Source organism: Vanellus vanellus (assembly GCF_965231255.1).
Source record: "Vanellus vanellus genome assembly, chromosome: Z".
Classification (NCBI taxonomy): Eukaryota; Metazoa; Chordata; class Aves; order Charadriiformes; family Charadriidae; genus Vanellus; species Vanellus vanellus.
In genome coordinates, this window is record NC_138908.1 from 17,155,553 (window position 1) to 17,182,803 (window position 27,251).

The following is a 27,251-nucleotide window of genomic DNA, read 5'->3' on the forward strand; positions in this document are numbered from 1 at the left end:
CCTTTGCTGTAAGCCTGAGGCGATAAGCCCTGCTGAGACACAGTCTAGCTTCGCTTGGGTTCAGCACCACACTTGCATTAACTGCCGAGCTTTCGGACTGGAACTGGCTCGTGGTCAGCTGATTTGGAGTACAAGTTTGTGCCTGCTTCCAAAATGCTCTGTATACCTTTTCCAAATTTTGCTCTTTGCTGCTGAGTTTAAACAGTATATCCCTCTTTGAGATCCTTGATGTTTCGTCCAACTTTCACATTTGAACTGGAAAAATTTTCCTTGTGCATAAGGCAGAAGGGGAGTACAGCTGTAACAGCCATACTGTGGAAACAAAGAGATGATGTTTCTACAGCACCTTTCAAATAAGAATGGAAAGGATCCCTCTACTCACAGAGTTGAAAGAGCAAGATTGTTTTTTTATCAGTTGCTAGGCTGAAGAAAGAGGTAAGGAAGCAAAACACAGGGAAAACTCATACAGAGAAAGATTTCTGAGAGCCAGAAGTGAATATATTCTTTTCTGACCTTGGCAGTGCATAGCCTTCATTTGGTTCAAAACATTTGTATGTACAAGACACAGTACAGATCCGGACTTCGTGGGAATTTATTATGTGGCTCCCTGAAAGAGTGGCAACCATAAATGAAAAGTATGACAAGAAGAAATTTCACAGACCACTTGCAAGGGTGTTGCCATAATACCACAAAGAACCACTGAAATGTAGTATGGCTTAATTGCGCACCTAACCAGCGTGAGCATTAAAATCATGTGAGCATTTTACTTCTGAAAATTTTAAAGATACCTTTTTTTTTTTTCTTTCTCTGTTTCAATCAATCTAGATCTGGTTGCACTGCCTGATTTTGGAGCAGGTGCTATGGAAAACTGGGGGCTAATGACTTTCCAAGAATCATCATTGATGTACCTCCCAAGTGACAAATTCACAAGCAGAAAAGCAATGGTTGCCATAATTGTGTCCCATGAGCTAGGACACCAGGCATGTGGTAAAAAATTCTGTACATTTATTTGCCTATGAGGTTGTTTCCTTCTGGTTGCTGATGATGCAGACACTGATTAGTAGAAGAAAAACAGCAAGAGAAAAATAGTGAAAGAAAAATAGTAGGGGGTGTGGGCACTAGAGTATTGAAAGACTATTTCATCATGTGTTGCACTGATAAATCAATATTAAAAGCCATTTCTGTCATATTACAGACTGCATATTGACTGTGCAGGACTCATCAATACAAAACTGTTAATGGGCTACTTTTTTTTTTTTGTTGTTGTTTTTTTCTTACACAGTACCTGAATGCCATACTGGAAAATACTGTAGGGATGTAGGGATGACACAGTGCTCTCTATATACAGTATCCTTAGTAATTTGGTGGGAAATGTTATGGACTTCATAAGTATTCTTTTGTAAGGGCAGTGTATGTACATATTGCAAAACATATTTGTGTTTCTTTAAGAAACAGCCTGTGGTATGATAGAACAAAATTAACATGAACACATTAGCTGAACCTTTGTCCAGTTTTCATAGAGCTTTTCAAAATTTTCCTTATATGATTTGGAATGATGATGCAGTTTCACTTTTTTATTGACTATGGTTAATTTACTGTTGTTTGCCAGAGCAACAACTGTTTGCACTTAGTCAACAAAGTTAGCAAAAGAGTTTAACTTGGCTAGTACACTTGTATGCCTTTCTGACAAGGTCTGTGAGTTTTCAGACCTTCAGATGAGCAGAGTGTTTTTATTGCAGGCCAATAAACCAAATGTCAGTACTTAATTAAACTCTATTTTAAAACAGAGTTGTAGTTCAAGTTTTTAAGGATTAACAACTAAAATACAAACCCGCAAGTGATCATTTTTTTGCTAAATATGAACTGCCAAATATGAGTATGTAGCAGCTGTTGTGGAAGTTTTATTGCTTGCCAGGATAGGGATTTGCTGATTTTGGAAATGGTTATTTCTCCAGTTCTGTTTATCATTCCCCTGACAATTTCATTTTGTTAAGAACATGGAAAAAAAATTTTATAATTGCTTGATAAATGCCCTACTTGTAATCATAGCCTCATATGATGTTTTAGATATTTAAATTGTATTGTGAAGTGTTTAAATAGAGTAAAAGAATGACATAAAGCACTGACATCCATACTTGTGGTATGAAATTGTAGATGAAACAATTAAAAATAACTGCCCCTAACCTCTGACTTTTTCCAAGGTGCATCTTTTTCTACTGAATTTTCACTGTCTGAAGGAATATCCAGCGTTTTATTCAAATGATGTGTATACACTAAATAAAGTTACTTCAGCATAGGTATGCGTGTTTAACCTGCAAAAAAGAAAACAGCAGTCCAAAGAGATGTTGAGACATTTTTTCTTTCTATTTAAGTGGTTTGGAAATCTGGTTACAATGAACTGGTGGAATGATCTGTGGCTTAATGAGGGACTGGCGTCTTACTTTGAGTACCTGGGAGCTACCTTTGTTGAACCTAAGCTTTCACTGGTAAGTACTAACACTTACTGAAGCAAGCTAAAGCAGCAAAGTTCCGGCACGTACAAAGAAAAGGAAGGTGCAGGACATGGGATTTAATTAAGCCATGGTATTAGTAACTTTACTCCCCTGGGAAGGACCAGCATGTCTTGATTCTTACCTGGAGGGTCTCCATCTGCTGGGGGCTGTGATCATGCCCAGCTCTTCTACAGCTGGTGCAGAGGACGAGTGGACAACTGTGATTCTGCAGTGAGAAGGAGTTGGTGTTTTGCCCTAGATCTGTCATGTGGCAAACCCCACTTTCTCTCCTGGGTTCTGTAGCTGATGGTTTGCCTCCCTCCCCATCCAAGCTCTTTTCCAAGCATCCCGTACCTTATCTATCTTTACCAGGTAGTGGCTAAGTTGGGCTATTTTGTTTACTGCACTGGGTCCACGGATGTCTGTTTGCAGGTAAGGCAAATATAATGCACATAGCTAATCTGACAGCAGGGTAAAACTCCTTCCCTTCCGCCCAAATGGGAATAAACATAAATCCCGTGGTGTGTTAGAAAACTCCATCGTTAAACTCTGAGACAGGAGGATAGGTGCTGCTAATTGTAGCCATGAGATGAGGTGCACTCACCTGTGCAATTATAAATGTCTGTGCGCAGTGGCCTCAGCTTCTGAAAGAGAAGCGTTTAGTCTGGGTGGGCCCGAGGCCGCAGTCAGTCCAGTCTGCTGTTTATTTGGCTCAGATAAATACCATTCATCACTTCCCTTTTCTAATTCACCAAAGTACTTAATTACATGCTTAATTGGAAACTAATACAGGCACGTCAAACAAATCCTGTCAGAAGGATTTTTAGGTCATGGGATATGCTAACCTTCTGCTTTGAGCTTCAACAACAGCTCCCTTTATTCTCTGTAATGCAGTATCTTAATATCATTGAAGAGCGTAAAGGCCACGGAATTTTAAATCAGAAATAAATCCTTGTCTCCTTTTTAATTTTAACCTTTTCATTTAGAAGCTTGCCTTACTAAAAATCAACATTTACCATTTTATATATGTCCATAAAGTAAATTTCAATACTGGGCAATGATTCCATTTGATAAATTACAGTTATAGGATGTGCCTCAGAAATCCAGAGTAAATTACACAGGTATGAGCATACAGAGCTCTGTTGTGCAGTTTTGTGGGCCATGCATATTCACAGAATCACAGAATGGCTGAGGTTAAAAGGGACTTCTGGAGATCATCTGGTCCAACCCCCTGCTCAGGTAGGGCCACCTAGAGCCAGTTGCCCAGGGCCATGTCCAGGCAGCTTTTGAATATGTCCAAGGATGGCGACTCCACCACCTCTCTGGGCAACTGAGCACAAATAGTGCTTGTTTACCCACAAAGTGGAAGTGTGTACTCATGTTCAGAGGGAACTTCCTGTGTTTCAGTTTGTGCCCAGATTTTGCCTCTGGTGCTGTCACTGGGCACCACTGAAAGGGCCTGGCTCCATCCTCCTTACACCCTCCCTTCAAGTGTTTGTATACATTGGTGAGATTCCCCTGAACCTGACCTTCTCCAGGCTGAATAATCCCCGCTCTCTCAACCTTTCCTCATAGGAGAGATGCTCCATTCCGTTCATCATCTTTGTGGCCTTTGCTGGACTCTATCCGTAGCTATGTATTCTTTTGTCTACTGGGGAGCCTAGCACTGGACCCAACACTCCAAGTGTGGTCTCACCAGTGCTGAGTAGAGGGAAAAGATCACCTCCCTTGACCTGCTGGCAATACTCCTCCTAATGCAGGCCACGATACCATTAGCCTTCTTAGCTGCAAGGACACGTTGCTAGCTCATGTTCAACTTTGTGTCCTTTGTGTCCCCAGCTTCTTTTCACAAAGCTGCTTTACAGCTGGGCAACACCCAGCATGTACTGGTGTCTGGGGTTGTTCCTCCCCAGGTGCAGGACTTTGTACTTGCCCATGTTGAACTTCATGAGGTTCCTGTCAGCCCATTTCTCCAGTCTCTCCAGGTCCCTCTGGATGACAGCATGACCCTTTTGTGTGTCAGCCACTCCTCCCAGTTTTGTGTCATCTGCAAAGTTGCTGAGGGTACAGTCTGCCCCATCAACCAGATCATTAATGAAGATGTTGAACAGAACTGGACCCAATATTTTCCCTGGGGTACATTGCTAGTTACTGGCCTCCAACCAGACTTTGTGCCACTGATCACTACCCAATTACAAATTGAACCCTGAAAATAAATTTACTGTCTGTTTACAAGGTGAAAAATTGGCCAACAGATTTCGTCCCGTTAACTAGAAGCCTGTGTTCTTGAGAGGTAACAGTACTCAAAGTGGCTTACAGTATTTTAAAAATTTAGGGTTTTTTTCTTTACCTTTGTAATGATGTCATTTTCTATCCCGTCTTAGGACAGATACTCAGCTGGGGGAAATCAAATCATTGTTTGTAAAAAAGAGAACTTCACTGATTTACACCAAAGGAACCATTTTCCCTCTATTTCTCACTGGGTGACAGCAGAAATGCTGCATAGCTTAGTTTTTAGGTTATTGCTGAGGTTTGCAGGAGGAGAAACAGAGAATATGGGAGGAAAATGCTGCCATATTAATGACATACAGATGTAAATGAGGTACAGGTTTTCAGTTTTCAGTATTTGTTCACTGGCTGCTTAATATAGTTGTCTTATTTTGCCCTGTGTATTACACTGTAATTGTCTTTGTCAGGCTGAAGCCCACAGTCTTCTCAGATGTAAAATTTTCACTGATTACTAATGTTACATGTGGAAAATGTCAGGATCGGGTGTATGGTCCCTTTTACTTCATGGGAAAGTTAGGGAGAGGGGAAAAGGATCGTTCCTTGTTTATTGACAGACTGTTTCTATTACTGCTAATACAATAATCTGCATCATCTCCTGAGAATAAGTATTTTCTGTTCAGCTCACTTAGATTTATCTTTTTCTTGCAGGATAAAATCTTTTATGATCATGTTGTACAGCCTGTCTTAAGGGAAGACAATGAAATAGGAGTTCGATCACTGTCGGAGAGTGAAGACAAGATCAAAGGATCATTTTCTTTAATGTCTCTGTTTGACAGCATCACATACAACAAGGTTAAAAAGTATAAATTTCTTCCTGTTTCTTGTATATTCTAAACTAATGGTACAATGCTTGAGAGGAACTGTTGAATTACAATGTTTTTTGTAGGTTGTTTTGTCATTCAAAATTTGTTTCTGCTGCACACACAAATTTATTGGATGTTGCAAATCTATTTGGCTATGAAAGAAATGGTGAAAACATTTTTAACCTCTGTGAAATATGAAGCGTAGGAGTAGCCTGACTAACTTCTCTGGAATATAGGTTGAAAAAAATATTGCAATAATAATTGCAGTAATAACTAATGTTTTCTCATAGCTTTTTTTTTGTACTCCAGGGGGCTTCTATTGCCTGGATGCTTTCTGGTTTCCTGACTGAGAAGTTGTTTATCAGAGCACTTACTGTAAGTTTGCAAAAACTAGCAATGCCTTCATCTTGATTTATAAGCTTGAAAATGAAAGTTGTACAAATTGCTGTTTGCCTTGCTGATGTTTTTCATTGAACCCTCATGAATTCTGATGCTTCTGTTTGTTTCCGTACAGTCATATCTGAAAGAATTTTCCTTCTCAAATGCTAACCAAGATGATCTCTGGACCCACATACAGATGGTACTCATTTTATCTCTCATATTCTTGCTCTGGTGTTTGGCACCACCCAAAATTTAGTGCATATACTATTGTAGAAGACTGCACTGGAATTTGGCTATCCCTAGTGCAGTCTTTCTGTCGCATAAAATTTGCTTTGCTGGCTCTTTCAGCTAATGTCTTCACAAGTATTTATTTGGCTGCTTTACTGCACCTGAGATCAGCGGAGCTAAGTATAATCAGTAGAGAAATGAGGTGGGAAATCAGGCCCAGGTGGAGTTTTGGGTTTCATGGAAACTGCCTAAGCTTACATGAAATTGCATAGCTTATTCTTCTGGAGGTTAAGTTTTGCCAGATCAGAGCATGTGATGCTCTGGGCTCGGTGATCAAAGATGCTGATAAGTCACAGATCCAGCAAAGTCTGTACCCAGGGCAGTAGCTCAGCATTTTGCGCTCTGCTGGTTTTGGCAGAAATCTGAATAACTCAACAGGTGCTAATAATAGGTTTATTTTTTAATATTCCACTTTCCTGTTCTTGTAAAGAAGGCCTGCATTGTGTTGCAGACTCAGTCTTAGGTTAAGAACAAGAGTGCCACAATTTCAGATATGCAAGGCTGTCATGTCTTTTAAGCCAAGAGAGACCATACCAATTCACACTAGTGGGGACTCCAGCTTAGTGTCTTTTTTCAATTTGTCTTTACTATTCAGCTTGTTCATTAGGTAGTCACTTAAAAATCTTTATGTTCTGGCAGGTCTATTTGAACGAAATTAAGAAATCAAGTCTGTCATAGCCATACAGGGGTGTAAGTATATTAATACTGAAAAGAGAAAGGTTAGCAGTCAGGTTATAAGAATGAGAAATGTCATCTCAATATTTCATAATTCCTAAAAAGGCTTATGCTGTCTTTATTACAATGCCAATAATGTCCTTTGGACTTTGGTACATTGATTTTTTGCATGAATCAAAGACCAGCAAACTGCAGTTACATTTCCTCTAATATGTTAGAACAACCCCTAGAGTGTTGCTGAAGCCCTATCGGTAAGTACCTGTTTATTGTAAATATTTGTAATTCCTATTTCTCTTGCAGGTTGTAGATGCACAGGATGAAGTTCAGTTGCCAGCATCTGTAAAACAAATAATGGATTCCTGGACATGCCAAAACGGGTTTCCAGTTTTAACATTAAATCTAACCACTGGCACAATCAGTCAGGAACAATTTCTTAATAAAAAGAATGAAAACAGTACTGATTCTTACAAGTATGTTTAGCTTGTGTTTTTGTTGTATGTTTATATCCTCTTTTTTTTCAGGAAACTTTTCAGTTAGGACATATTTTGGCCATCTGATTTTTTAACTTTATGTTTTTTCTTGTCACGAGCTGTCAAGTAAAATCTGTTTGGGACTGGAGTTTGCCATAGTTCTGCAAGCCACTTGTTTTGCCAAAAGGTTGCTTTCCTCTGGAGTAGTGACTTTTCCAGCCACCTAATGGCTTTGTAAGGACAGACACAGGCCATGAATAGGTTGCAGGGCAGGAGTTTTGCCTGCCATTTTCTTCTGTCCTCATCCCTTGGTTGCACAGACTAGGGGCTGGATGAACCATGCTGTAGCTTCTTTCCAGTGCGCATATTCCAAGTGTCTTCTGCTTGCCAAGGATAAATGGGTTGTATTTAAGTACTTATATAAATGACCCCTTTCTCAGAAAGTGCCAAGTACCTGCCATGCAGCTCTAAAGTTCCTGTCAGTGATCGTTGCTGGTTCTTTTGCAAGCTGTGCTGCTTATTTAGATGCCTAAAAACAGTGATAGAAGGACCTGCCTTTGGTCACCGCCTTTGGGAACTCATGGCTGGAGTTTGAACTCTCAGGAAATTCAGCAGTTGTTGTGAGTGTTGGGATGCATGGACAGGGCCCATGAGATGAGTTCTCATGCGGGGTAAAAGTGTAAAGGAGAGCAAAACCGAAAGCAATTTTTCCGTGGCTGCTATTGCTACTCATACAAACAGCCAAAAGATATTTTGATGAGAACCACAGAGTTTCCTTTGCTTCAAAGCTCTAAGAATTGCAGAGCATTAGTCCATTCAGCGGTTTTGGTAAGCTCATACAAGGAGTTCCAAGTTCCAAATGTTAAGTCTTTTACTGTAGTTAACAAGAGGCAATGCCATGTGACTGTAAGAAAATCCAGGACATGCATTACAGAATTTTTCAGGGTTTTGAAGCTTTCATCTGTTTTTGCCAGGAGTTTTACATTCCCTTAGAAAGGAAATTACAGTTGTCGGAATTACAGTTGTATTGCTTGCCTGGGGCTTTTTTTAGTAGATACCCTTCTGAAAAGGAGCTTTATGTTCTCCAGAAATAGGGTGAAGTGTAATAAGCGAGGAGAATAAAATTATTGCCTGAAGAAGGAAAGCCAGATCACAGAGATACAGTGGTATTCAAATACCTAGCATTGAACAATAATCTGGATATGGGTGCCTAGTTTAAGCCATGCTAAAACTCCCTTATCTTTGATGAACCTACGTGCTGATCCAGCGTAAGTACCAACATCTGATGAGGTTTTGTGTATCAGCAAGGAGAGAAGGTAGATGGAGATTATTGTAAGAAGAAACTCATCTCCAATCCACTCCAGCACCAGCTGAGAGGGTTTTTTTAAGCATAAGAATTAATCATATTGTCTCTTTTTTTTTTTTTTTTGTTAAGTAACACGTGGATTATTCCTATTTCTTGGATGAGAAATGGATCATCACAGCCTTTAATGTGGCTAGATAAAAGCAGCAGTAAGTAATGTATTTGTTCACACATTCTAAAACCAAACTGATAAAAACACACCTAACTCTTCTATAAACAGAGGATATATTTGACGTAAATAGGAAGAAGAAACCTTAGTATAGAAATGTCCATGTTTATCTATTGTGCTAATTTTGTGTTACAATATCAATAGATTTTCAAATAGGTTAATATTTTTTTCTATGTCACATCAAAATTCAGTGTATGTTTTCAATAATATGGTAGAAAGCATATTATAAGTAGTGATTTCCACAATAATTTTGATTTTGTCATTTTGTACACAAATCCAAACTCTTAGCTCGTCGTTCTTCTGTATTATTCTTACCCCAGCAGATTCCATTGATGTTAACGGCAGCTTTTGAGTACAGGTATGATCTCAGCTGAGATATATCAGAAAATGATCAGCTCAACTAGTAGATACAAGACTGAAAAAAATAAAACCAGCTGTGTGAAGTGACTCAACATTGTCACACATGAATATCTGTAAAAACAGAAAATGAATATTTTAAACACTCTTTAATTTAATTTGTTTATGCAAATTAAATGCAAAAATACTGTTATCAAAAGAGTAGGATTTTTAAAAGCTTATAATAGAAAAGTGAGTTTATAGGCATCTCCACTCAAAAAATTCAGTTCTTTCTCATCTCAGTGCTTTCCAATAAACATTTTTTTTTGAGAAAGAAGAAATGTAATCATTAAAATGGGGTAATCATTTTTCTTTGGCAAGTCAACCCTGAACTCTAGCAGGTTTAGAGTCAGTTACAAGGAGATGCAGAGACTGATGTGTTTGTGGAATGCTTAAGAGCAAAATATGCTGTGTGCATATTGCAGCTCTGCACCCTCTGTTTTCAGTGGTTAAAAGCTACTTTCCCTCTTTTTCAGACAACAAGATAGCTTGAGTGATCATTTCACAGTATATGAACAAATAAATAAGCAAACAGTGGATGTTTATTCCTCTGAATGCTTTAAAGTTAAACCAGTGATTGCTAAGGTGAAAAATTAGAAAATTTGTGGAAAAGAATTGTTAGGCAGCGCTTGCTTGGAAGGACTAATGTCAACTACTGAGCTTGTATTATTGAAGTGATACCAATTCTGTTTCCTCACCCATCGTGTGACTTAAGAGTTATAGAAGTTATGAAAACAACCCATCTTGTTGCATCTGCCCAAAGGGACTACGATAAAACAGAAATTCAGTCTTTAAAACACATTTCACTTGTGTGTGAAAGACATGTATCAAACTTACTAGACAGTATTCAGTCAAGGAACTTGCATTCACATTTTAAGATTAAAAAATAATAATTTTCTTTTTTACTTTGATGCATAAATAAACCAAATGGTTTCTTACAAAGGTAGAAATGTTAAGGGTAATTTTAAATTCAGTTACCATTTTGTTCCTGTGAGATTGAAATGGCTTCTGGTGTAGAAGTTTTATGTTGTCATTCAGAGGTATTCATCAGAATGGTTTTGGTAAATGAAAATGAGGGATTTGGTACAAGGTACAGTTTTAACTTGAATTTTGGAATAGTTGCTGCAGTGGCATAACAATACATAAAGAGGAAACATCCCAAAAGTAATTCCGCGTATGTATATTTTTGCTGCAAAGAGCTCTTATTTCTAAACAGTTTAAATTAAACTCCAAGCTGGGCTGCTACCAGAAGCCAAACGTGTTCATTCAGCGCTGCACTGTGCAGTGTTAAAAGCCTGTCCTGTTGGTTTAGGGCTCCTCAAGCAATGCCTACATACATAGCTTCTGCCCATATAATTGCATTGGTCACTGTCACTGAGTGAGATGTCTGCACAGTGAAAAAAGACACAGTGGGGGGGTGGTGCTGTTACGGTAGAACATGTTTCACTCAGCCTGGGGAGTGGAGAAGCATAGTTCTGCTATTTTAGCTGGATCTAAAAGTGCTCTTGATGATTAGCAAAGCATTGAACCAATATGCTATTACAGGGGAAGTACTGCTAGTGCCATGTTCTAGTCACCCACCCCGTTTTTAAATGGGTAAGCCAATATCTGCCACGTGCCACTTTTCCATCTCCTTTAACTTGTGAAGATGACTGAGGATGAAATTCTGTAGTACTTGCTCTGTCAAAACACATTGAAGTCTCGGTCTTCTGTTCAGAGTGAAGCAGTCCCGTGTATAGACTACTCACCAATATTGAGTTATTGTCTTAAGAGAGTTTGCCTTCTTAAATCAGGATGATCATAGCCAGTTGACGCAGCATTTGAATCCTCTTCTGATGAGGCAGCCTAGAGCCTTCAAGGCTGCGTGGCTCCTTCAGATGTACTGTAGGCTACCAGGAGCAAGTAATCAGGCAAGCACACATAAAGTAGGTAGTGAGATGAAGTGGGATTGCAGATGGAGGCCTTTAGTGAGTGATGGCTACAGGACTATTTTATTTTAAATAAAATTTTTCTATCGTCTCTTGCATAAACTTAGCTGTTTTGCTTTCCTTGATCTCCGTTTATGTGAATACTGGCAGGTGGTCAGTTCTTCTTTAAGGTAGGAGCCTTGTGTTCTGGGGCTGCACTGGGAGCAGCAGGCGTGCTGGGGGTGCATGCCCTGCAGCAAGCGCATGAGGGTATTGCTCTTCATCCAGACTGTGTATTGTTGGGTAGCCTTTCTGAACTCTCCCAGCTGCCTGTGTCTTCAGCTTCCCCTTTGCCATCTCAAGGTGCTCAGTACCTGAGGGGTCAGTTGCCTGTTGAAGTTCTGGTGTGCAGAGCAGAGATCACAAATGCACTGAGCTTTTGCAGATTCTCTTTGAGTCCAACCTGAAACTTGTGCGTCAGATCTGAGAAGCACTGAGTCCAGTGTTTGTAAATGTAAGAAAATTTAGCGGTGCACGGGAAAAAAAATGATACATTTTAATGTCACTTTACAGAAGTGTTTCCTGAAATGCAAGTATCGGAGTCAGAATATGACTGGATCCTGCTAAATGTAAATTTAACTGGATACTACAGAGTGAACTATGATGAATTAAACTTAAAAAGATTAGCACGCTTGCTTGAAAATGATCCAAAGGTAAGATCATATTTGTTTTCTCAAGCTTATAAACAGACTCTTTCCGTGTATTCCTTCTTGCAGTTCTTACCAGTAATCACATTGATGAAAACTTGGAAGAATGAGAAACTCACGTAGCACATAAGAAAAAATGATCCACTGTTGCACCACTAAAGTCACTGGCATCTTTCCATAGTGGAAGAGGAACAGGCCCAAATAGTTTCATATAAGCATGAAAAATAACTTTGCATGAGATGGCATTCTGTCTTCAAAGTTGTCTTAACAGCTTGTGGTTCTTCCACTCTCTTAAATTTGGCTCAGAGAGTTATCGGTATGGATGTGTGACAGAGCTTTATCTGCTGTTAGGTATCCGTGGAGATGGAAAGCTGGGAGAAAGCTTTTTATTTCCACATTTCCTCAAAACGCAATATTTCTGCCAGTGAAATTTAAAAAAAAGAAGTCCTCTGACTTGGGTTTTTTGGTTGGTTTGGAGTTTTTTTTTTTGTTGGAGATTTTGCTTAGAAGTTCCAGTCAGTTCTACCTGGGCTCTTTCGGTCTTCTATAAACCCTATAACTCAGAGTAGATTTCATCCCACCTCTGACTTGCTACAGCTTGGGCCACAGGTGAAAGCAATACAGAACAGCCTATACATGTGGCTGTATGTGGGGTTGCATAGTACTTCATGTTGCCTAACCCTACAGTGAGCCAGAAACTCCAGTAGTAATGTCAGCTCATTGGTTTTGGTAACAATGATCAGAAAGTTTAAGATTTCAGTACCATAGTAATCAGTGCAGATGACTTCTCTAGAAGGTTTAGACACGAGGCCAACGGTTGTGGTATGGTTAAACCTTCCTACAGCGCACTGTCTTCCTTTCTTCTAGGCTTTTTTCTTTCACAGCAAATCTAAGTCAGCAGGACGTTAGGTGTGTGCTGACTGGGGGCCGTTTTAGGCACGGGTCAGTGGGAGGGTTCGTTCAAGCAGCAACCGAGCCGAAGGGGCATGGAAACAGGGGGGAGACAAGGAAGGACGAGCGGTCCTCGCGGGACCACGAGCTGTAGGCAGAGGTTCACCCACGGCTCTCCCTTAGTCATTTAATTCATGATAGTGCCAGACGCTCTGCTCTGGACTGATCTGAGTACATGTTGTGAACTGAAGCCTCAAGTGGAAAAAATGTACCAAAATGATACAACTAGGATATTTTTAGGAAATGTAGCATTTCCATATTTTAATTTTCATTACAGCATGCAAATAAGAGGGGTCTTGAAATTCCGTGCTTAATGTACTGTAGCTGTATATTTATATATATAAATATATTATGTAGCTGTATATATAATTTTATATATAAACATTCCTTAGAGCACATACATAGTTTCATCTTAAGATGCAGGATCCATTTTATGATTTTTTGTAGAAGATTTTGGCTTAGAAAAAGTGTTAGAAACTTGTCTTATCCTTCTGAAAAATAGTAAAGCTTTCTTAAATTCTTAATGACATGTTTAGATCTATTAACGCCACATGAATGCTTTCTGCAGGCTATTCCCGCTGTCAGCAGGTTCCAGCTGATAGATGATGTTTTTGCATTAACACAGTAAGTATGTTCTGAATATGTCATAGAAAATTATTAAACTACATGATTGCATTCAACACTGCTCCTTCTGCTTCATTCTTTTTTACCCATATGTGCCTCGTAAGAACGACAGCTGTTTTGACAAAAATTTCTTTCAAAATTTCTTTTAACTTTTGTTCCAGCTCTTAGGAAATATTTTAAATAATGGCACTGTCATGAGTATTTTAGGGACTAACCTATATTTGTTGTAACAGAAAAAGGATTCTGAATCACCATCCTGAATTTTCCTTAATTTATTCTGGACTATCTCAGCTACACTGTCCTGCATCACTCTTAATACCTCTTTCACTTCCCTTGCTGATGGATGACTCAGTTGTTCATGTCTGTGGTGCTAAAAGGGTCAGCAGTGCTGTAGGGAGCTGAAGAAGCGATAAATATGTCTTTGCCTCAAACACAGCAGAGATCCCAAAAGCATCAGACACCTATGATGTGGGAGCTCAGGGAGGAGGTGGCCAAGGCATACTGCCTCCCCTCAAAGCCTGTGGAGGTAGCTCTGAGAGGTGGAAGTAAAAATCCCGATTCTTCCTCTCAGACAAATGTCCTTTTGCATAAGAGAGCTCAAAACTAGTATTTCATAAGGCATGTGACTGTGAAGTATAGAACTGTGCTCTTATGTAAATACAATAGAAATGTTTCTGTTCTGGAGAAGAGGGGCTTGAACTGGAGTTTTACTGGGGAAAGTTAATTCTGTGGTAATTCCACACTGAGGCACAGAAATGCCACCCTGAAGTTGTTAATTCCACAAATAGTGTGCATGTGAATTAAATTGATTTTTACAAAAAATGTATATTCCACAAAAGAACCTGTAATGAAAATATGTTGTTTAGCAATAAAAATAAAAGTGTATTGTAAATCAAAACAGTGCTCTTTCCTTCATTTGTTCTGGGGAGACTAATGCCTGCTGTAAATGTGCCTGTACTGTATCCTGCAGACATAAGCAGAACAGAGTGCACACTGCCATGATTGTCCCATTACTTTGGTAGTGGCACTGTGCTCTGTAATAAATGTTTTGAGAGTTCAGCTCTTAAAAGCACTGTTGTTTTATATTTATTTTATTTTTCCAGTGACTTTTCTAGGTCACTCTCCACACAGTATCCTGATGTTTCATTGTCAGTTTTAGAAATAAAAAGATATTAACGGTAGGTAATTAATGTGAATAGGTATGCTCAAGTATGAGGCTTTTTATTTTCAAATAGGTTTGGATACATTCAGATTGAAACAGCACTTGAACTAACAAAGTACCTTGCCAGAGAAGATGAACTCTTCATATGGAATATGGTATTGTTAAATCTAGTACCTGAAAATTTGGAAGGTACTCTGAAGAACTATGAAGTATATCCACTTCTAAAGGTATCACCTTTTTTGTTAGTTAGCAAAGATACTAGACCATTCAAGTAAATCAGACTAAAATGAATGACTTTTAGATTCTCAAGAATGTAATGATGACTGATGGGTCATAGTTCCTGTCATTCCCTTTGCATGATTTTGTCAACTTTTTTTTAAATCGGAGGAGGTACTTATTTGTACATATTAGTCAATGATAAAAATAATTGACTCGAGCAATTCTTACTGTAAACCAGAAATAATTTCACATTCTTTATATTAAGCTTGATCCTAGGTTTTTGTAAAACTGAAGGTCTGGGAAAAAAAGCTATCAGTCAGTATTAAATAGTAGTAACAGGAGTAACACTGCTATGTATAAAAAGCATATAGTATGTATGTGCTCTGTGGTTTGTGCTGCCTTCCAGTTCATGCTCATGGAGAGAAAGACGGAGTTGGGTTTGAATACTAAATGAGATGATTCACTCCCATATGTGAGCTACCTGAGACAATACTGCCTTATTTATTTCCTTGACTTCTATTTGAAGAAGATTTCGCTTTTGTTTAAAGTACAATCCCACAATAGTAGTTCTCTTAAGTTCTAAAGGTAAAAGCATATTTAAAACACGGGAGAAGAACAAAGTATTTTCTATTGAGAAGTTATTTTTCTGTCCTTTTCTCTGAGAATGAGCATTTGTTTTTTTTTTTTTTCAAAATGAGTTCAAAGGTCCTAGTGATGTGAAATGGTAACTTTCCAGTTTGAATAGATGTACAGGTGTATTGAATTTTAAACCCAATTTGTATACTTTATTTTACTGTGCTGTGTTGTCAAGAAATTATTAGTGGGAAATATTTAGGAAAAATCTGATTAAGTAAAGAAAAATACAGTAAAATAAAAATTTGCATCTAAATGAAAGTAATTTTTCTTTCCCTTCTTTTAAAAGAAATACCTTTTAAAGAGAATGTTGCCAATATACCATTATTATGCAGGTTTTATTCTTCAAAATGTTGATGCTTTGGAAGATGACTATTTTGCTCAGTAAGTATTCTGCTTTTCTCAAGTTTGTTCTGATGTGATTGGATCTGATACACTGCAGTTTGCCTCTGTAAATTTAAATACAAGATACAGTAAAAATGCCCTAATTAATTTGAATGTAACTGAATTGTTGTTTTTACTGTCCTACAAGCACGTGTTACCTATGATGACACCTCCAATGAAACTGCAGTATCAGGCTAGTTTGGGATATTTTCAGTCTATTTAGTAAGCATAAAAGATGGAAGTTTAATGATCTGAGTGATAGCTTTGTTTGTTGGAGAACAAGCTCAACAGGCTGCTGCTAGTAGGGGAAAAACTGGCAACAATGAAGTTCAGATGTGATTTATGGATCAATCATTATAACTTTAAAATAAAGGCCACTACAGCCACAGTCTTGAATGTCAGAGCAATTTGGACTAGATGCAGCTAGGCTCTTAAAACTACCGAGAGGAATATAAACCACACAAAAAAGCTACGGAAAATTGTAGTACGTTGGTAGCCTCACTAATGTTCATGAATATTGATGTCAGGAACCCGTTATTGGTAGGTTTTGTTTGTGTGTTTTGGTTTTTTTTTAATTAAACTTCAACTGCTTCTAGTAGAGGTTCCCCTGGGTTAACAGCATCATGTGCTGAAATTGTGCTGGTCAAGCACAGTTCAAGTACTCCATGTGGAATACATATGTGGAATACATATCTTTTATTCTTGCTATTTTGATTTCCTTTCAAGAGTGTATCTGGAAAAACTTTTTGCAACAGCGTGCTGGTTGGGCCTCCAAGACTGTTTGAACCTGTCATCTGAACTATATGCTAAGTGGATGGACGACCCTGAGTACAAGTAAGAATCATAATGCGTTTTTAGAGATGTGCACGCATAAGTGTGGTGGGAAATTGAAGGGCTCTTACATGGGGGAGGCAGAATAAGAAATGCTACTGTACACTGCTCTTCTTTCTTGACAGAATGGCAGAATTTAAGCGTAACTGTGCCCACCTTGCAGCCCCCTTTTCCTCCCCAAATCCCATCTTTATCATGATTTCATAATTATTACTTTTGCATAGACTTCACAGGCCGGTGGATGCAGATTTTTGCCTTGAAGCCCAAAATCTGTTTAGCCACATAACAGGTGAACCTCAGACTAGGGCTCGTATCCCATGTTGTCCAGTCCCTTTGCTGCAGTACAGCTGGTCATGTATACCAACTCAGTTTCTAAGCTTCTCTTCTTAGCACTACTGAGTGAAATGATGTTTTTATGATACAGGCATCTGCCCATGGTGAGCCCATCAAATTGCCTTGCATGTTCTGTATTCATGTTAAAGAGGTGCAGGGAACAGCTGTCAGTTCTTACGCTGATATTGGGAGCCTGGTGGTCAGGTTTCTGCTCTGTGAGGATGGAGTCTGCGCTCTACCAGAATCAGACTTTCTGTATTCGAATATTACATTGTTAAAGAAAATTTACGATGTATTGAAATTCTTATTCTCTTTTCCTCCCTCTTTCTTTTGATGTTTTTCTATGCAATAGTCAAATAGCATTGGCACTGGTGAGTGAATATTTAAACTTTATTACTCTTTTTATTTGTTGTAGTTGTAATAAATGTTTTGTTGTTACTTGTATCTCTGTTGATATATGTAGTTGGCTAAGTAAACTGAAAGTGTACTTTTATGTTTGTGTTTTTTTAAATAGCTTTGTAGTGATCATCCTCATAAAAACCAAATTGTGCTTTGCCGTTAAGCTGAAAAGTTTAAGTAGCCTAAATACGTTCTGTTATGTTCCAGAGAGAATATTTGTACTATTCCACACTAAAAGCAACAATGCTATGCTGAATTCTCAGGCTGTTTTCAAAATAGTCACCTATCTGCCCCTACTAATACTATTTGAAATATTTTTTTTTTTCCTGGTGGAATACTACATACCTTATCTGAGTTAAGAGCTGAAAAGTCTGTGAAATGTATTAGCTGATCTGGTTTTGAATTAGATGGAAAAAATTAATTTTGCTGTCCTTCCTGGCACTGAGATGAGCTGGAAGGGACTCAAGAGCCTCAGACTTCACATGGCTGTAAGTGTGGAGAAAAATGCAACTATGAATTCTATTAGGTGAAAAAAATGTTTGTGTTTTAAGGAAAAGACATAGGAGATGATAGATAGAACACTTCCTAGGTTTCAAATGACAGATCACAGTTCCTGTTCAGTTAAAGAGGAGGCTTTTCATATGCTGGATAGAAAAGGAAAAGGGCACAATAAACTTTTGACTCATATTTCGCAGACAGATCCCTTTATATTCTCCTTTCTGAGCGCAAAATTCGTAACAGCACACTATAGCTGTTCTGCTACAGGTGGAACACAGTAGGATTCTCACATCTGTGGAAGGGAATAAAGCTTCTCCCTTTCAGATAAGGTGATCAACTTTCAGCTGAACATTTCCAAACAGTTCCTGGCAGAACTTAACTGGACTTCATACGGTGCATTTTTATCTGTTCCGTGGAGATAACAAGCCAAGAGCCGTGATTCCCAGCCAATTTCTCAGTTTTACTTTTTTGCTTCTAGGAGTGAAGTGGAGCTAGCTAAATTAATGTATTCTCTGTGATGCTGTTACTGGTTTGTCTTCTTTTGAAAGAAGGAAATGAGTCTAGAGAGAGGGACAATGTTACTGTACATTTTAGTTATTTACTAAAGGTAACCATATACCGCTGTTGCCCTCAAAAGTTAAGAAATAACTATGTCACTTCTGCATTGGTTCCAGGAAAGCAATGTAAAATAATCCACCCTTCTTCCCAGCAGCTTTTTGCATCTTCACCAAGGTTCAGGAATGAGACAGTGCTGGCAGGCCAGTAGTATCAAACCACACAACCACTCCCAGAAAAAATATTAAGATTAATAAGCCCCACCACTCATCTAGTATAATGTCAAGCTCCAAAGTCTCTCTGGATCACAGAGGACTTCTTCTGTGAACTGTATAACATAAAACACTCCAGGGTCACCATAGATGCCCCATAGTAGGCTGCAGACAAATGATACACAGAGCTTGTCTATTTGCTCTTCACCCACAACAACTTTACACTCAGTAGCCAACATTTTGTTGAAAATACTGGAACAGCTGCAAGCACAAGAAATAGCTGTATTTTAGCCAAAGTAGCTTTACCCTGTTATCACCCTACCACGGCTTCTTTCTGCAATGTTATGAAATGATTATTAAACAAATTGCTAGACCCTGTAACTCAAATAAGATCTGTCATAAAAGGATTCCTTGCGGGACTATTCTTTACCTTGACATAACCACTCAATCTCAGTAAGCGTCATTCTCCATGGCAAATCCCCTATGTTCCAGCACTTATCCAGGTAAATGAATCCAAAATATTTATTGCAGTAAACGTAAAACATGCCCACACTTTCTGTTGTTATGCCAGTGAAATTCCCCACCCACAACAGGACTATCAAAATCCCCGCATCTTCCTTCTTAACGAGGGGTATCTGCCATCCAGAACACCCATCTCTGTCACTCCCAGTAGTCCTTCTTAGTTTCCAAAATTTATAAATTACTTGTCTCTACCTTTTGCTTTGAAGATTGCTGTCATATAGCCTGTCTTCTGACTAAAGTGTCTCTCTTTTTCTGCTGGTGTCATTCCCATTTTCTCTTGGATGATCTAGTGAAACTCTGAGAAATTTTTCTCCATTTATATTTAAATTTTAATATTCCGCTTCTGGTTTTGGGCCTGAAGAATGGCTTTTGTGACCAGAAACTTGTCTGTTTTTTCCAGTCTGTGTCTTGATCTAATGGAAGATAGTGTTTATACTTCTACTTACAATTACACAATTGTGTAATGCTAAGCAGAGTAATAGTATGCCATTGGGAAGTTCAGCATTTCATTTGTAGCAATGGGACCCAGTATCCTACAGAAAATTAGTCCAAAATACCATTAATTTAAACTGTTTTCAGGTAGTCTGCAGAGTAGAATACATTGCTATCACTAGAAAGGATTGAAAATGTCTTAATGTCAGGGACACATCATTGCCACAGGAGAAATTTTATGTTCAGCCTTTGCACATGAAGTAGAGTATTACACTGATAACGTTGGCATTTAGTCTCTGTTATGAAATTCATCCCCGTGTTCAGGATTGTCCCCTGGGGTGGGAGTAACAGGAGGCTGCGTGTTGCATGGAGAAATGTCCCTTCTGTTTCTATTTGTGCTGCACGTGGCTCTTCCTACTGGGGGCATTCACTCAAGAAACTTTGAAAAGATTTGTCTGGGATGACGCTTATATGCAGCTGTACCCTTTTTAATGGTGTGATCCATGTCCTAGGCTGTGATTTAAAAAAGTGACATTGACCCAGTATATACACAAAATAGCTTGACCCAAAGGTTTTAAAAAACGTTTCTGTTTGCCTTTAAGATGCATGCTTTTAAAATGTTTAAATCATGAATAAAGCATTAAATTTCCTGGCTTTATTTAGATTTCTATTTTATATTTCCTTTCTTGTGCATCTTTTAATTGTAAATAAACATCTGTTTTTAGTTATGCATTAACTGCTGGTTTTGACTTTACAACAATACAGTACCTTTTAACCACCTTTTGCTTTGCAGAATCCCCTTTTTAATTAGAAGAACGGTCTGCTGCTATGGTGTTGCAGTGGGAAGTGATAAAGAATGGAACTTTGCATGGGAAATATATAATAATACCGACTCCACAAAGGAAGATAAAGACATCCTGCTCTCTGCCATGAGCTGTGCCAAAGAGTCATGGTTACTTTACAGGTGACCTTGATCAAAGTATATCTTTCTTTATATAGAAGTAAATCATAAGAACACAAATTCTGCACTATGCAAAGCTGATAGAGGTTAGCCTGCCCCAGAAGCATGTGTTTTAGAGACCATTGGAAGAATCTTCAGAGTTTTCTTACAGAGAAAGTATAAAAGGGCAATCACAACTGATTCTTCTGCTGGTATAACATCCCAGATGCTGGTAATCACTGAGAAAGGGATTTCCTGAGCTGATAACTAATGTGTCATGTCTAACACTGGGCCTGTCTTCTGTCAGTATATCTAGTGACCTTTTTGAACTAAAATTACACCTTCAGGCTTTATAGCAGACAATGGCAACGCGTCCCCTAATATAATTGCATATTGTATGAAAACATGCTTTCTTTTCCTTTGTTTTAAACCTATTTTGTGTTCTTTTTTAACTTGGAACCCATTGGTTGCTCTTACTCTCTGCACTGTAAGAAACAGTAATTATAATCTGTGTTGACATTTTCCCCTACCATTTATGATTTTATATAATTTTCCCATACTCCTTTCCTTCCTGTTTTGTTTCCAAACTAAAGTTTCATAGTCTATTTAGCCTCTGTGTGGAAGCCAAAGCACGCAGGTTAAGGCCAGAATTGAAAATAGACTTACTAGCAAGCTGTTCACCATTTGAAGTGCAGACTCACGCTGAAAAGTAGTTTTTTAAAATTTCCAGCTTCATAGAATCATAGAATATCCTGAGTTGAAAGGGATCCATGAAGATTATCAAGTCTAACTCCTGACTCCATGGCAGGCAACCTGAAAGTTAAGCGATATATCTAAGAGTGTTGTCCAAATGCTTCCTGAACACAGTTTGGAATAATGTATTTATTATCACTCACTGGCATCCATATAAAATCTTTTACCTTTATCAGTAAAAAGATGTTGAAGCTGAATTCTCTAATCTGTCATGGCCATGTTATCTAACAGATTTGTCAAAGGACAGAAATTTGCCAGCGATGGCCTAAAGAATGATCATCCAAGAATTAGCATAGACTCAATGGGTCTAAAGCTCTGAAAGTAGCAGAGGTGTTTCTCCTGCCAGCCCCCTGCTCTTGTGATGGCAGTCATTTGACAAGACAGAACAAATATGCCTGAGAAGAAGAAAAGATGGGTTGTGAAAAGATGTCCAATCAGCTATGCTGATTTTCCACTTAACCTATGGTCCTTTATTGACTTTGTCATCGGCACAGGCTAGCACTGGTCCCTGACAAGCTCAGGGAGCTGTGATGAACTCCTTCCTCCCTGTGCCTTAGTAGTTGATAAGCCAATCTGTTTTTCTAAATACCACCCTGAAAGTCTTTGAGGGTGAGGAACATTAAGCTGGGCTTTTCCTGGCCCTCAGCATATTGTTTTCCATTCTATTAAGCATGGTGGTAGCATGCAAATAGGAGAAACACAGCTCATCTACTCTACCCATAGAGCAGCTGCCTGCAAGACCCTATGAGAAGATAACCCTTTAACAGTGCACCTGAAAGAAGGCGCATACAAGGTGATACACTGAGGCAACAAAGAGCATAGTTACTTACTTTTTGGAGATATTCAGGTGTGCACTGCCACCGATGTCATTGGCAGGTAGTTCCTTAAATACTTCTGAAATCATGTCTTAGCCCCCGTCAAAGAACCCAAGACCCCTTGTTATTGGGTCTTGTTATAGGGGACCCTATAAATGGGTCCTGTTTGCATAACAGGCTGTCTCAATGCTGGCTCAGTCTCTAGGCTCCAGCTGTGTCACAGCAAATTGGGTCTCTGGAATCTGAGAAGCAGTTTGCCTTTCCACAGGATTGTCTGGTAGGAGTGGTTGTCTTTCTGTAACACAGGTAAGAAAAGCACATCTATCCACCTGATGTGCTACACCCTCATTTTACTGAGAAGTGGAGAGTCAGTGTGCAAGAACAGGGGATTTCACCAACAGAAGGACAAAAACCAAGCTGAGTGCACAGCTCAGAATGACACCAACTTTGGTATAACTTTCCACATTCTGGCATTTGTTGAGGCAGGAATTTTCTTGATCTGGATGATATTTCCAGATCATCACTGTTAAACAGCAAGTCATAGGTAGAATTATTACCTTCTTTTTTAACAGATACTTGCAATATGGACTCAGCGATACATTATTTTCTTCCAATTGTACTTCAATCATCATCTTATATGTGGTGACTAAGGATATTGGGCACCGTATAGCCTGGGATTTTGTTACAGAAAATTGGCCACTTTTAAGTGAAAGGTATGGTAAGCAACCAGCTTTGGGTTCCCTTTATTTCTGTGACTCTTTGATTTCTTCCTCCATCTTTATGTTTGCCCTGTAAAATCCGGGCAACGCATCCCATAATGCTCTCTGCACTGTAAGAAACAGTAATTATAATCTGTGTTGACATTTCCAGGTATGGCTTTTTTGTAATGATTGATGCATGTCCTGAAGTATTCAGAGCAGGACTTTCAGAGGTTTCCATTTGGATCAGGGCTTAATGTCAAAGACGACCTCATGTCAGACACAGAATGCTTTAAAAATTAGTATGTTTATGACTCTTTTGGTGCTTTGAAGTTTTAAACTTCCTGGAAAATCTGACTCTAGAAATGGGTTTATCCACTAGCATTTCACAAGCATGGGTGTAAAACGCTGGAGTAAGATTGTAACCTCTTTTCCAAAGAGAGTATGGAGAGATGGGGGATTGGAGCATACAGGTTTACAAGCGCTGCATGGACCACCTACAGTATTATGGACCACCTACAGTATTATTCCCTGACTTGAGTCCTAACCCATCTCCCACCTACCTGCACAGATGCAGGTAAACTGCAGGTGAGCTTGGGCTACCTGTCTTGAGCAAAGCAAGTATTTTGATGTCTGTTCAAAGACTCCCTCTCTCCTTGGCAATGGTGAAAAGCAACAGGGCTGTGACAGAGTACATTCCTGCTGCCTTGGGTGGCAGAGGAGTCCATTGGGAGCCATTAGTGGCAGCACAACCAAAACCAGCCTTCTGGGAGCATTCAAATGTGTATCTTTATTACTAACACTAGAAAAGGCAAGTTCTAGCACGTTTGTGTCACACCAGCTTGTTCCCTTACAAGGCTTTTCTGTGTTCCATACTGGTGAGAAATTTGCTGGGAAACTGACCCATTCTTTTCAAACTGAATAAATAGTGTGGGTATTAATTTATATGCCATCGTCAGGATACCAACAGAAACAACAAGTTGTTAGAATCATTATTAGTTAGCCTTTCTAGTTCAGTTTAACTGTATGGGCTCACAAAAATTATCCATTTTAAGCAAATAGTTCATGTTACCAAAGTAGAAATACCAGATCTTACCAGGAAATGAAAATGAAGGTTAATTAGTGTACTTCACCCTGCTCAAATGTCCAAGTTGAATATTAATGATACTTCTTTAAAACAGCAAAAAGAGTACACAATTGCAAACTTCAGCTTAGTATTTCCAACATGGTAAATAATTACTAAATAGTGGGAGTATTTTCAAATGAGGTGAAACGTAATATATTTGCTAACATGCTGTTTGAAGGACCTTTATCTCAATTTTACAGGTATGGGAACGAATTGTTACATGATGTATTAAAAGTAATGGGAAGATTTGTCAATACAGATGTACAGATCCAAGAGGTAAATAAGAGAAGCAATTAGGTTTAACTTTATTGCCAGTTTGTAAATACAGGCTTTTAAATCTCTTGTTCTTTAATGAAGTCATAGAACGTATTGTATAATGTTGCTGTGTTGAGACATTGAGAAAAAGGATACTTCCTCATCTGAGAAATAAACATATGAACGTGCACCCACAGCTCTGCAGTCTGTGTGTGCAGATGGTTAAGCATGGCATGAAAGTGAGCTTTTGTGCAGGGATGGACATGGTGCTGCTCTGTGTGGTTGCAGTAAGAGTTTGCCTGTCCGTGTGCTGAACAGATGGCCTACACATGTGTTACAGTGCTTTCCTTTTGACTGTGTGGCAGGCCAGATGAGCTCATGAACAATATTTTCTAATTGGGCTGTTGCACATCTGGAAAAAGGGGGTGGGTTTTGGGAAACCTGCTGAAGGGTGGAAATCTGTGGGAGGTGGCTGTAAGTGGTCTTATTTTATATTCCCCACAATAAGCCATATTGGTACCTGTGAGAAATTACTAACTGTCACTGCTCACTTCATACACTTTTCTTGTTGTTTCGCCTCCAGTCCAAGTCTCCCCAGATTCTTTCCCAAAATATTATTTTCTTTTCTCAACAACTCAGCTTTTATGCTGTCTGCATGTGATCGGCATCTCTGTGCCAGCCCTGAACTGCTAGTATCTGTCATTACAAGAAAAATTTTGCTTCCCTTTTTTGCAGTTCATTGATGCATGTGTACAGCAAGTAACTGAGAAGGGATACTTAATGCGGAGAACAATTCAGAAAGTTAGCTCCTCAAATCAAAGAAATCTCTCTTCAACATTCATGAACTATAAGTTTTTCACCTTTTGTTCTTTAGAGACAAGTTAACTACCTGGGATGGCAAAAGCAATAGCCCAGTGCCAGCCTTTAAGTGAACCTTCAGGTTTGGAACTGAGTCCCAAGAAATATTATCAAAGCTGTCTCATTTTCCTCTTTGAAATCTGTCGTAGAGATCGCCTTTGCCATGATGTCTACAGGAAACATACCAAAAATTGGGCTGCTGGCATGTTAAGTTGCTGGTTATTGTGCTGACATTTATCTCATTCATTTTCCTGTTCATTTTCTGCTCGCCCCATATATTTCTTTGCTATTCTCCAGTCCTCTCTTGTCTTCTGGTCATTAGACTGATAGGAAAGACTTCTTGTTCTGTGATTGTAGAACAGGCAGCACAAGAGGATTCTCCAACCCAACTAGTCCTAGATACTGTGTGATACCACCAGTATTAGTGAAGTTGGCTGCATTTGAAAGGATTTTTAGAGGGATGGCAAAAGGGCACATTCCTGATGTGCAGGGAGCTTTCCCACCTTAGTGTAAATCAGTAAGCTTGTCCCATCCCTTCTTTAGTCTTTGCTGTCTCCCCCTTTTCTGTGCACTTCTGTCTAAAGCATCTGTCAGGTACACAGTGGCTTTCTGCAAGTGAAGTTATGTGAATTAAGCTCATGTGTTTATTTCTCCAGTTGCAGGTTTTTTATAATGCTACACTGGAAGAGGATGAGAGAGTGGCTACTACTCTGCTACTGGAGCTCACAAAATTTGAAAATATGGAAAGGAGAGAACTGCTAATCAAAGTTGCCAACTGGTTACAGAAGAATGTAGATGATTGACTTGGAAAACAGTTTCCAGTATATTTTAGAGTGTGACTCACTAGCATTTTGGTATTCATTTTAAGATGTAATTAAAAATAAAGCACATTTTTATGAGTTCTGTGGTTGTTCTCCCAAATGAAAGGTCAGGCTAAAATAATTCACAAAGAAAAGAAAGATTCAGCAAAAGAAATGAGCGGTACATTTTCATATTGTATCTAAATTAATTTCCTACTGGATGAGATGTTAGTAGGGATGCATTGCTAATAATAATGTAATATATAGATACAGTCCTAAATCCTTTGTTTTTTCTCTGAATATCAGAATGAAAGGTGTGGTAAAAGTTTGTGGCAAAAAAAAACCATGAGGAAGCTGATAAAGTTTTATATGCTGTTTTGCTTATGATTTTGTGCTGGTTTCAGCTGAGATAATTTTCTTCATAGTAGCTGGTACGGGGCAATGTTTTGGATTTGTGCTGAGAACAGTGTTGATAATACAGGGCTGGTTTTGTCACTGCTGAGCAGTGCTCACACAGAGTCAGGGCCTTTTCTGCTCCTCACACCGCCCCACCAGTGAGTAGGCTGGGGGTGCACAAGAAGTTGGGAGGGGCACAGCTAGGGCAGCTGACCCCAACTGACCAAGGGGATATTCCATACTATATGATGTCATGCTCAGTATATAAACTAGGGGGAAAGTTGGCCAGTGGGCTGCTGCTCGGGGACTGGCAATTGCAATTTTATTATTATTATTATTATTATTATTATTATTATTATTATTATTATTATTATTATTATTATTATTATATTTCAATTATTAAACTGTTCTTATCTCAACACACGAGTTTTCTCACTTTTACCGTTCCAATTCTCTTCCCTTCCAACTTGCTGGAGGGGGGGTGAGTGAGTGGCTGTGGTATCTAGTTGCTAGTTGGGGTAAAACCAAGACAGATTTGTATTGTGACCTTGGGCAAGTCTGTCTTGTGATCGGCATCTGTCTTGTGATCCGGATCTGTCTCCACTTCTATGTTTGTAAATTGTGAAGAGGACAATAATTTAGAACAGTGCCTTGAAACATAAACGAGAATGGCTTCAGAGCTGAAGGGATGAAAGGACTAAAGGAATCTCAAATTTGAACTGTAATAAATGAATGCCTCGTCATTCAACCTTTATTTTTCCTTAGCAGATTTGTGCTTAATGTGTCTACAAGCACATATGTGATTGATTAGGAATGTGCTCTTGAAGTGACCCTCCCAGTTGTCTCAGTTTAGCATGCTTCAACCTCCAGGACAATCTTGGAGTGTGTGAACTGGATTCTTTTTGGATTAAATTT

The 27,251-nt window shown here is 38.8% G+C and overlaps 1 protein-coding gene across 1 annotated transcript in view; it reads left to right on the forward strand.

Annotated features, from left to right (window-relative positions):
- The window catches only part of LVRN (laeverin), a gene marked incomplete at its 5' end in the record, with an annotated part of 40,211 nt that extends 14,084 nt beyond the window's left edge, over positions 1–26,127 (forward strand). The window contains 16 exons of the mRNA XM_082496943.1: positions 826–980; positions 2,373–2,486; positions 5,430–5,573; positions 5,894–5,959; positions 6,099–6,164; positions 7,229–7,398; positions 8,834–8,910; positions 11,807–11,946; positions 13,460–13,515; positions 14,751–14,904; positions 15,819–15,913; positions 16,640–16,747; positions 20,489–20,659; positions 22,776–22,916; positions 24,228–24,303; positions 25,797–26,127. Coding sequence (XP_082353069.1) covers positions 826–980; positions 2,373–2,486; positions 5,430–5,573; positions 5,894–5,959; positions 6,099–6,164; positions 7,229–7,398; positions 8,834–8,910; positions 11,807–11,946; positions 13,460–13,515; positions 14,751–14,904; positions 15,819–15,913; positions 16,640–16,747; positions 20,489–20,659; positions 22,776–22,916; positions 24,228–24,303; positions 25,797–25,943 — 1,880 coding nt within the window. The 3' untranslated portion in view covers positions 25,944–26,127. The remainder of the gene's footprint in view (positions 1–825; positions 981–2,372; positions 2,487–5,429; positions 5,574–5,893; positions 5,960–6,098; positions 6,165–7,228; positions 7,399–8,833; positions 8,911–11,806; positions 11,947–13,459; positions 13,516–14,750; positions 14,905–15,818; positions 15,914–16,639; positions 16,748–20,488; positions 20,660–22,775; positions 22,917–24,227; positions 24,304–25,796) is intronic.
- Between the last annotated feature and the right edge of the window lie 1,124 nt (positions 26,128–27,251).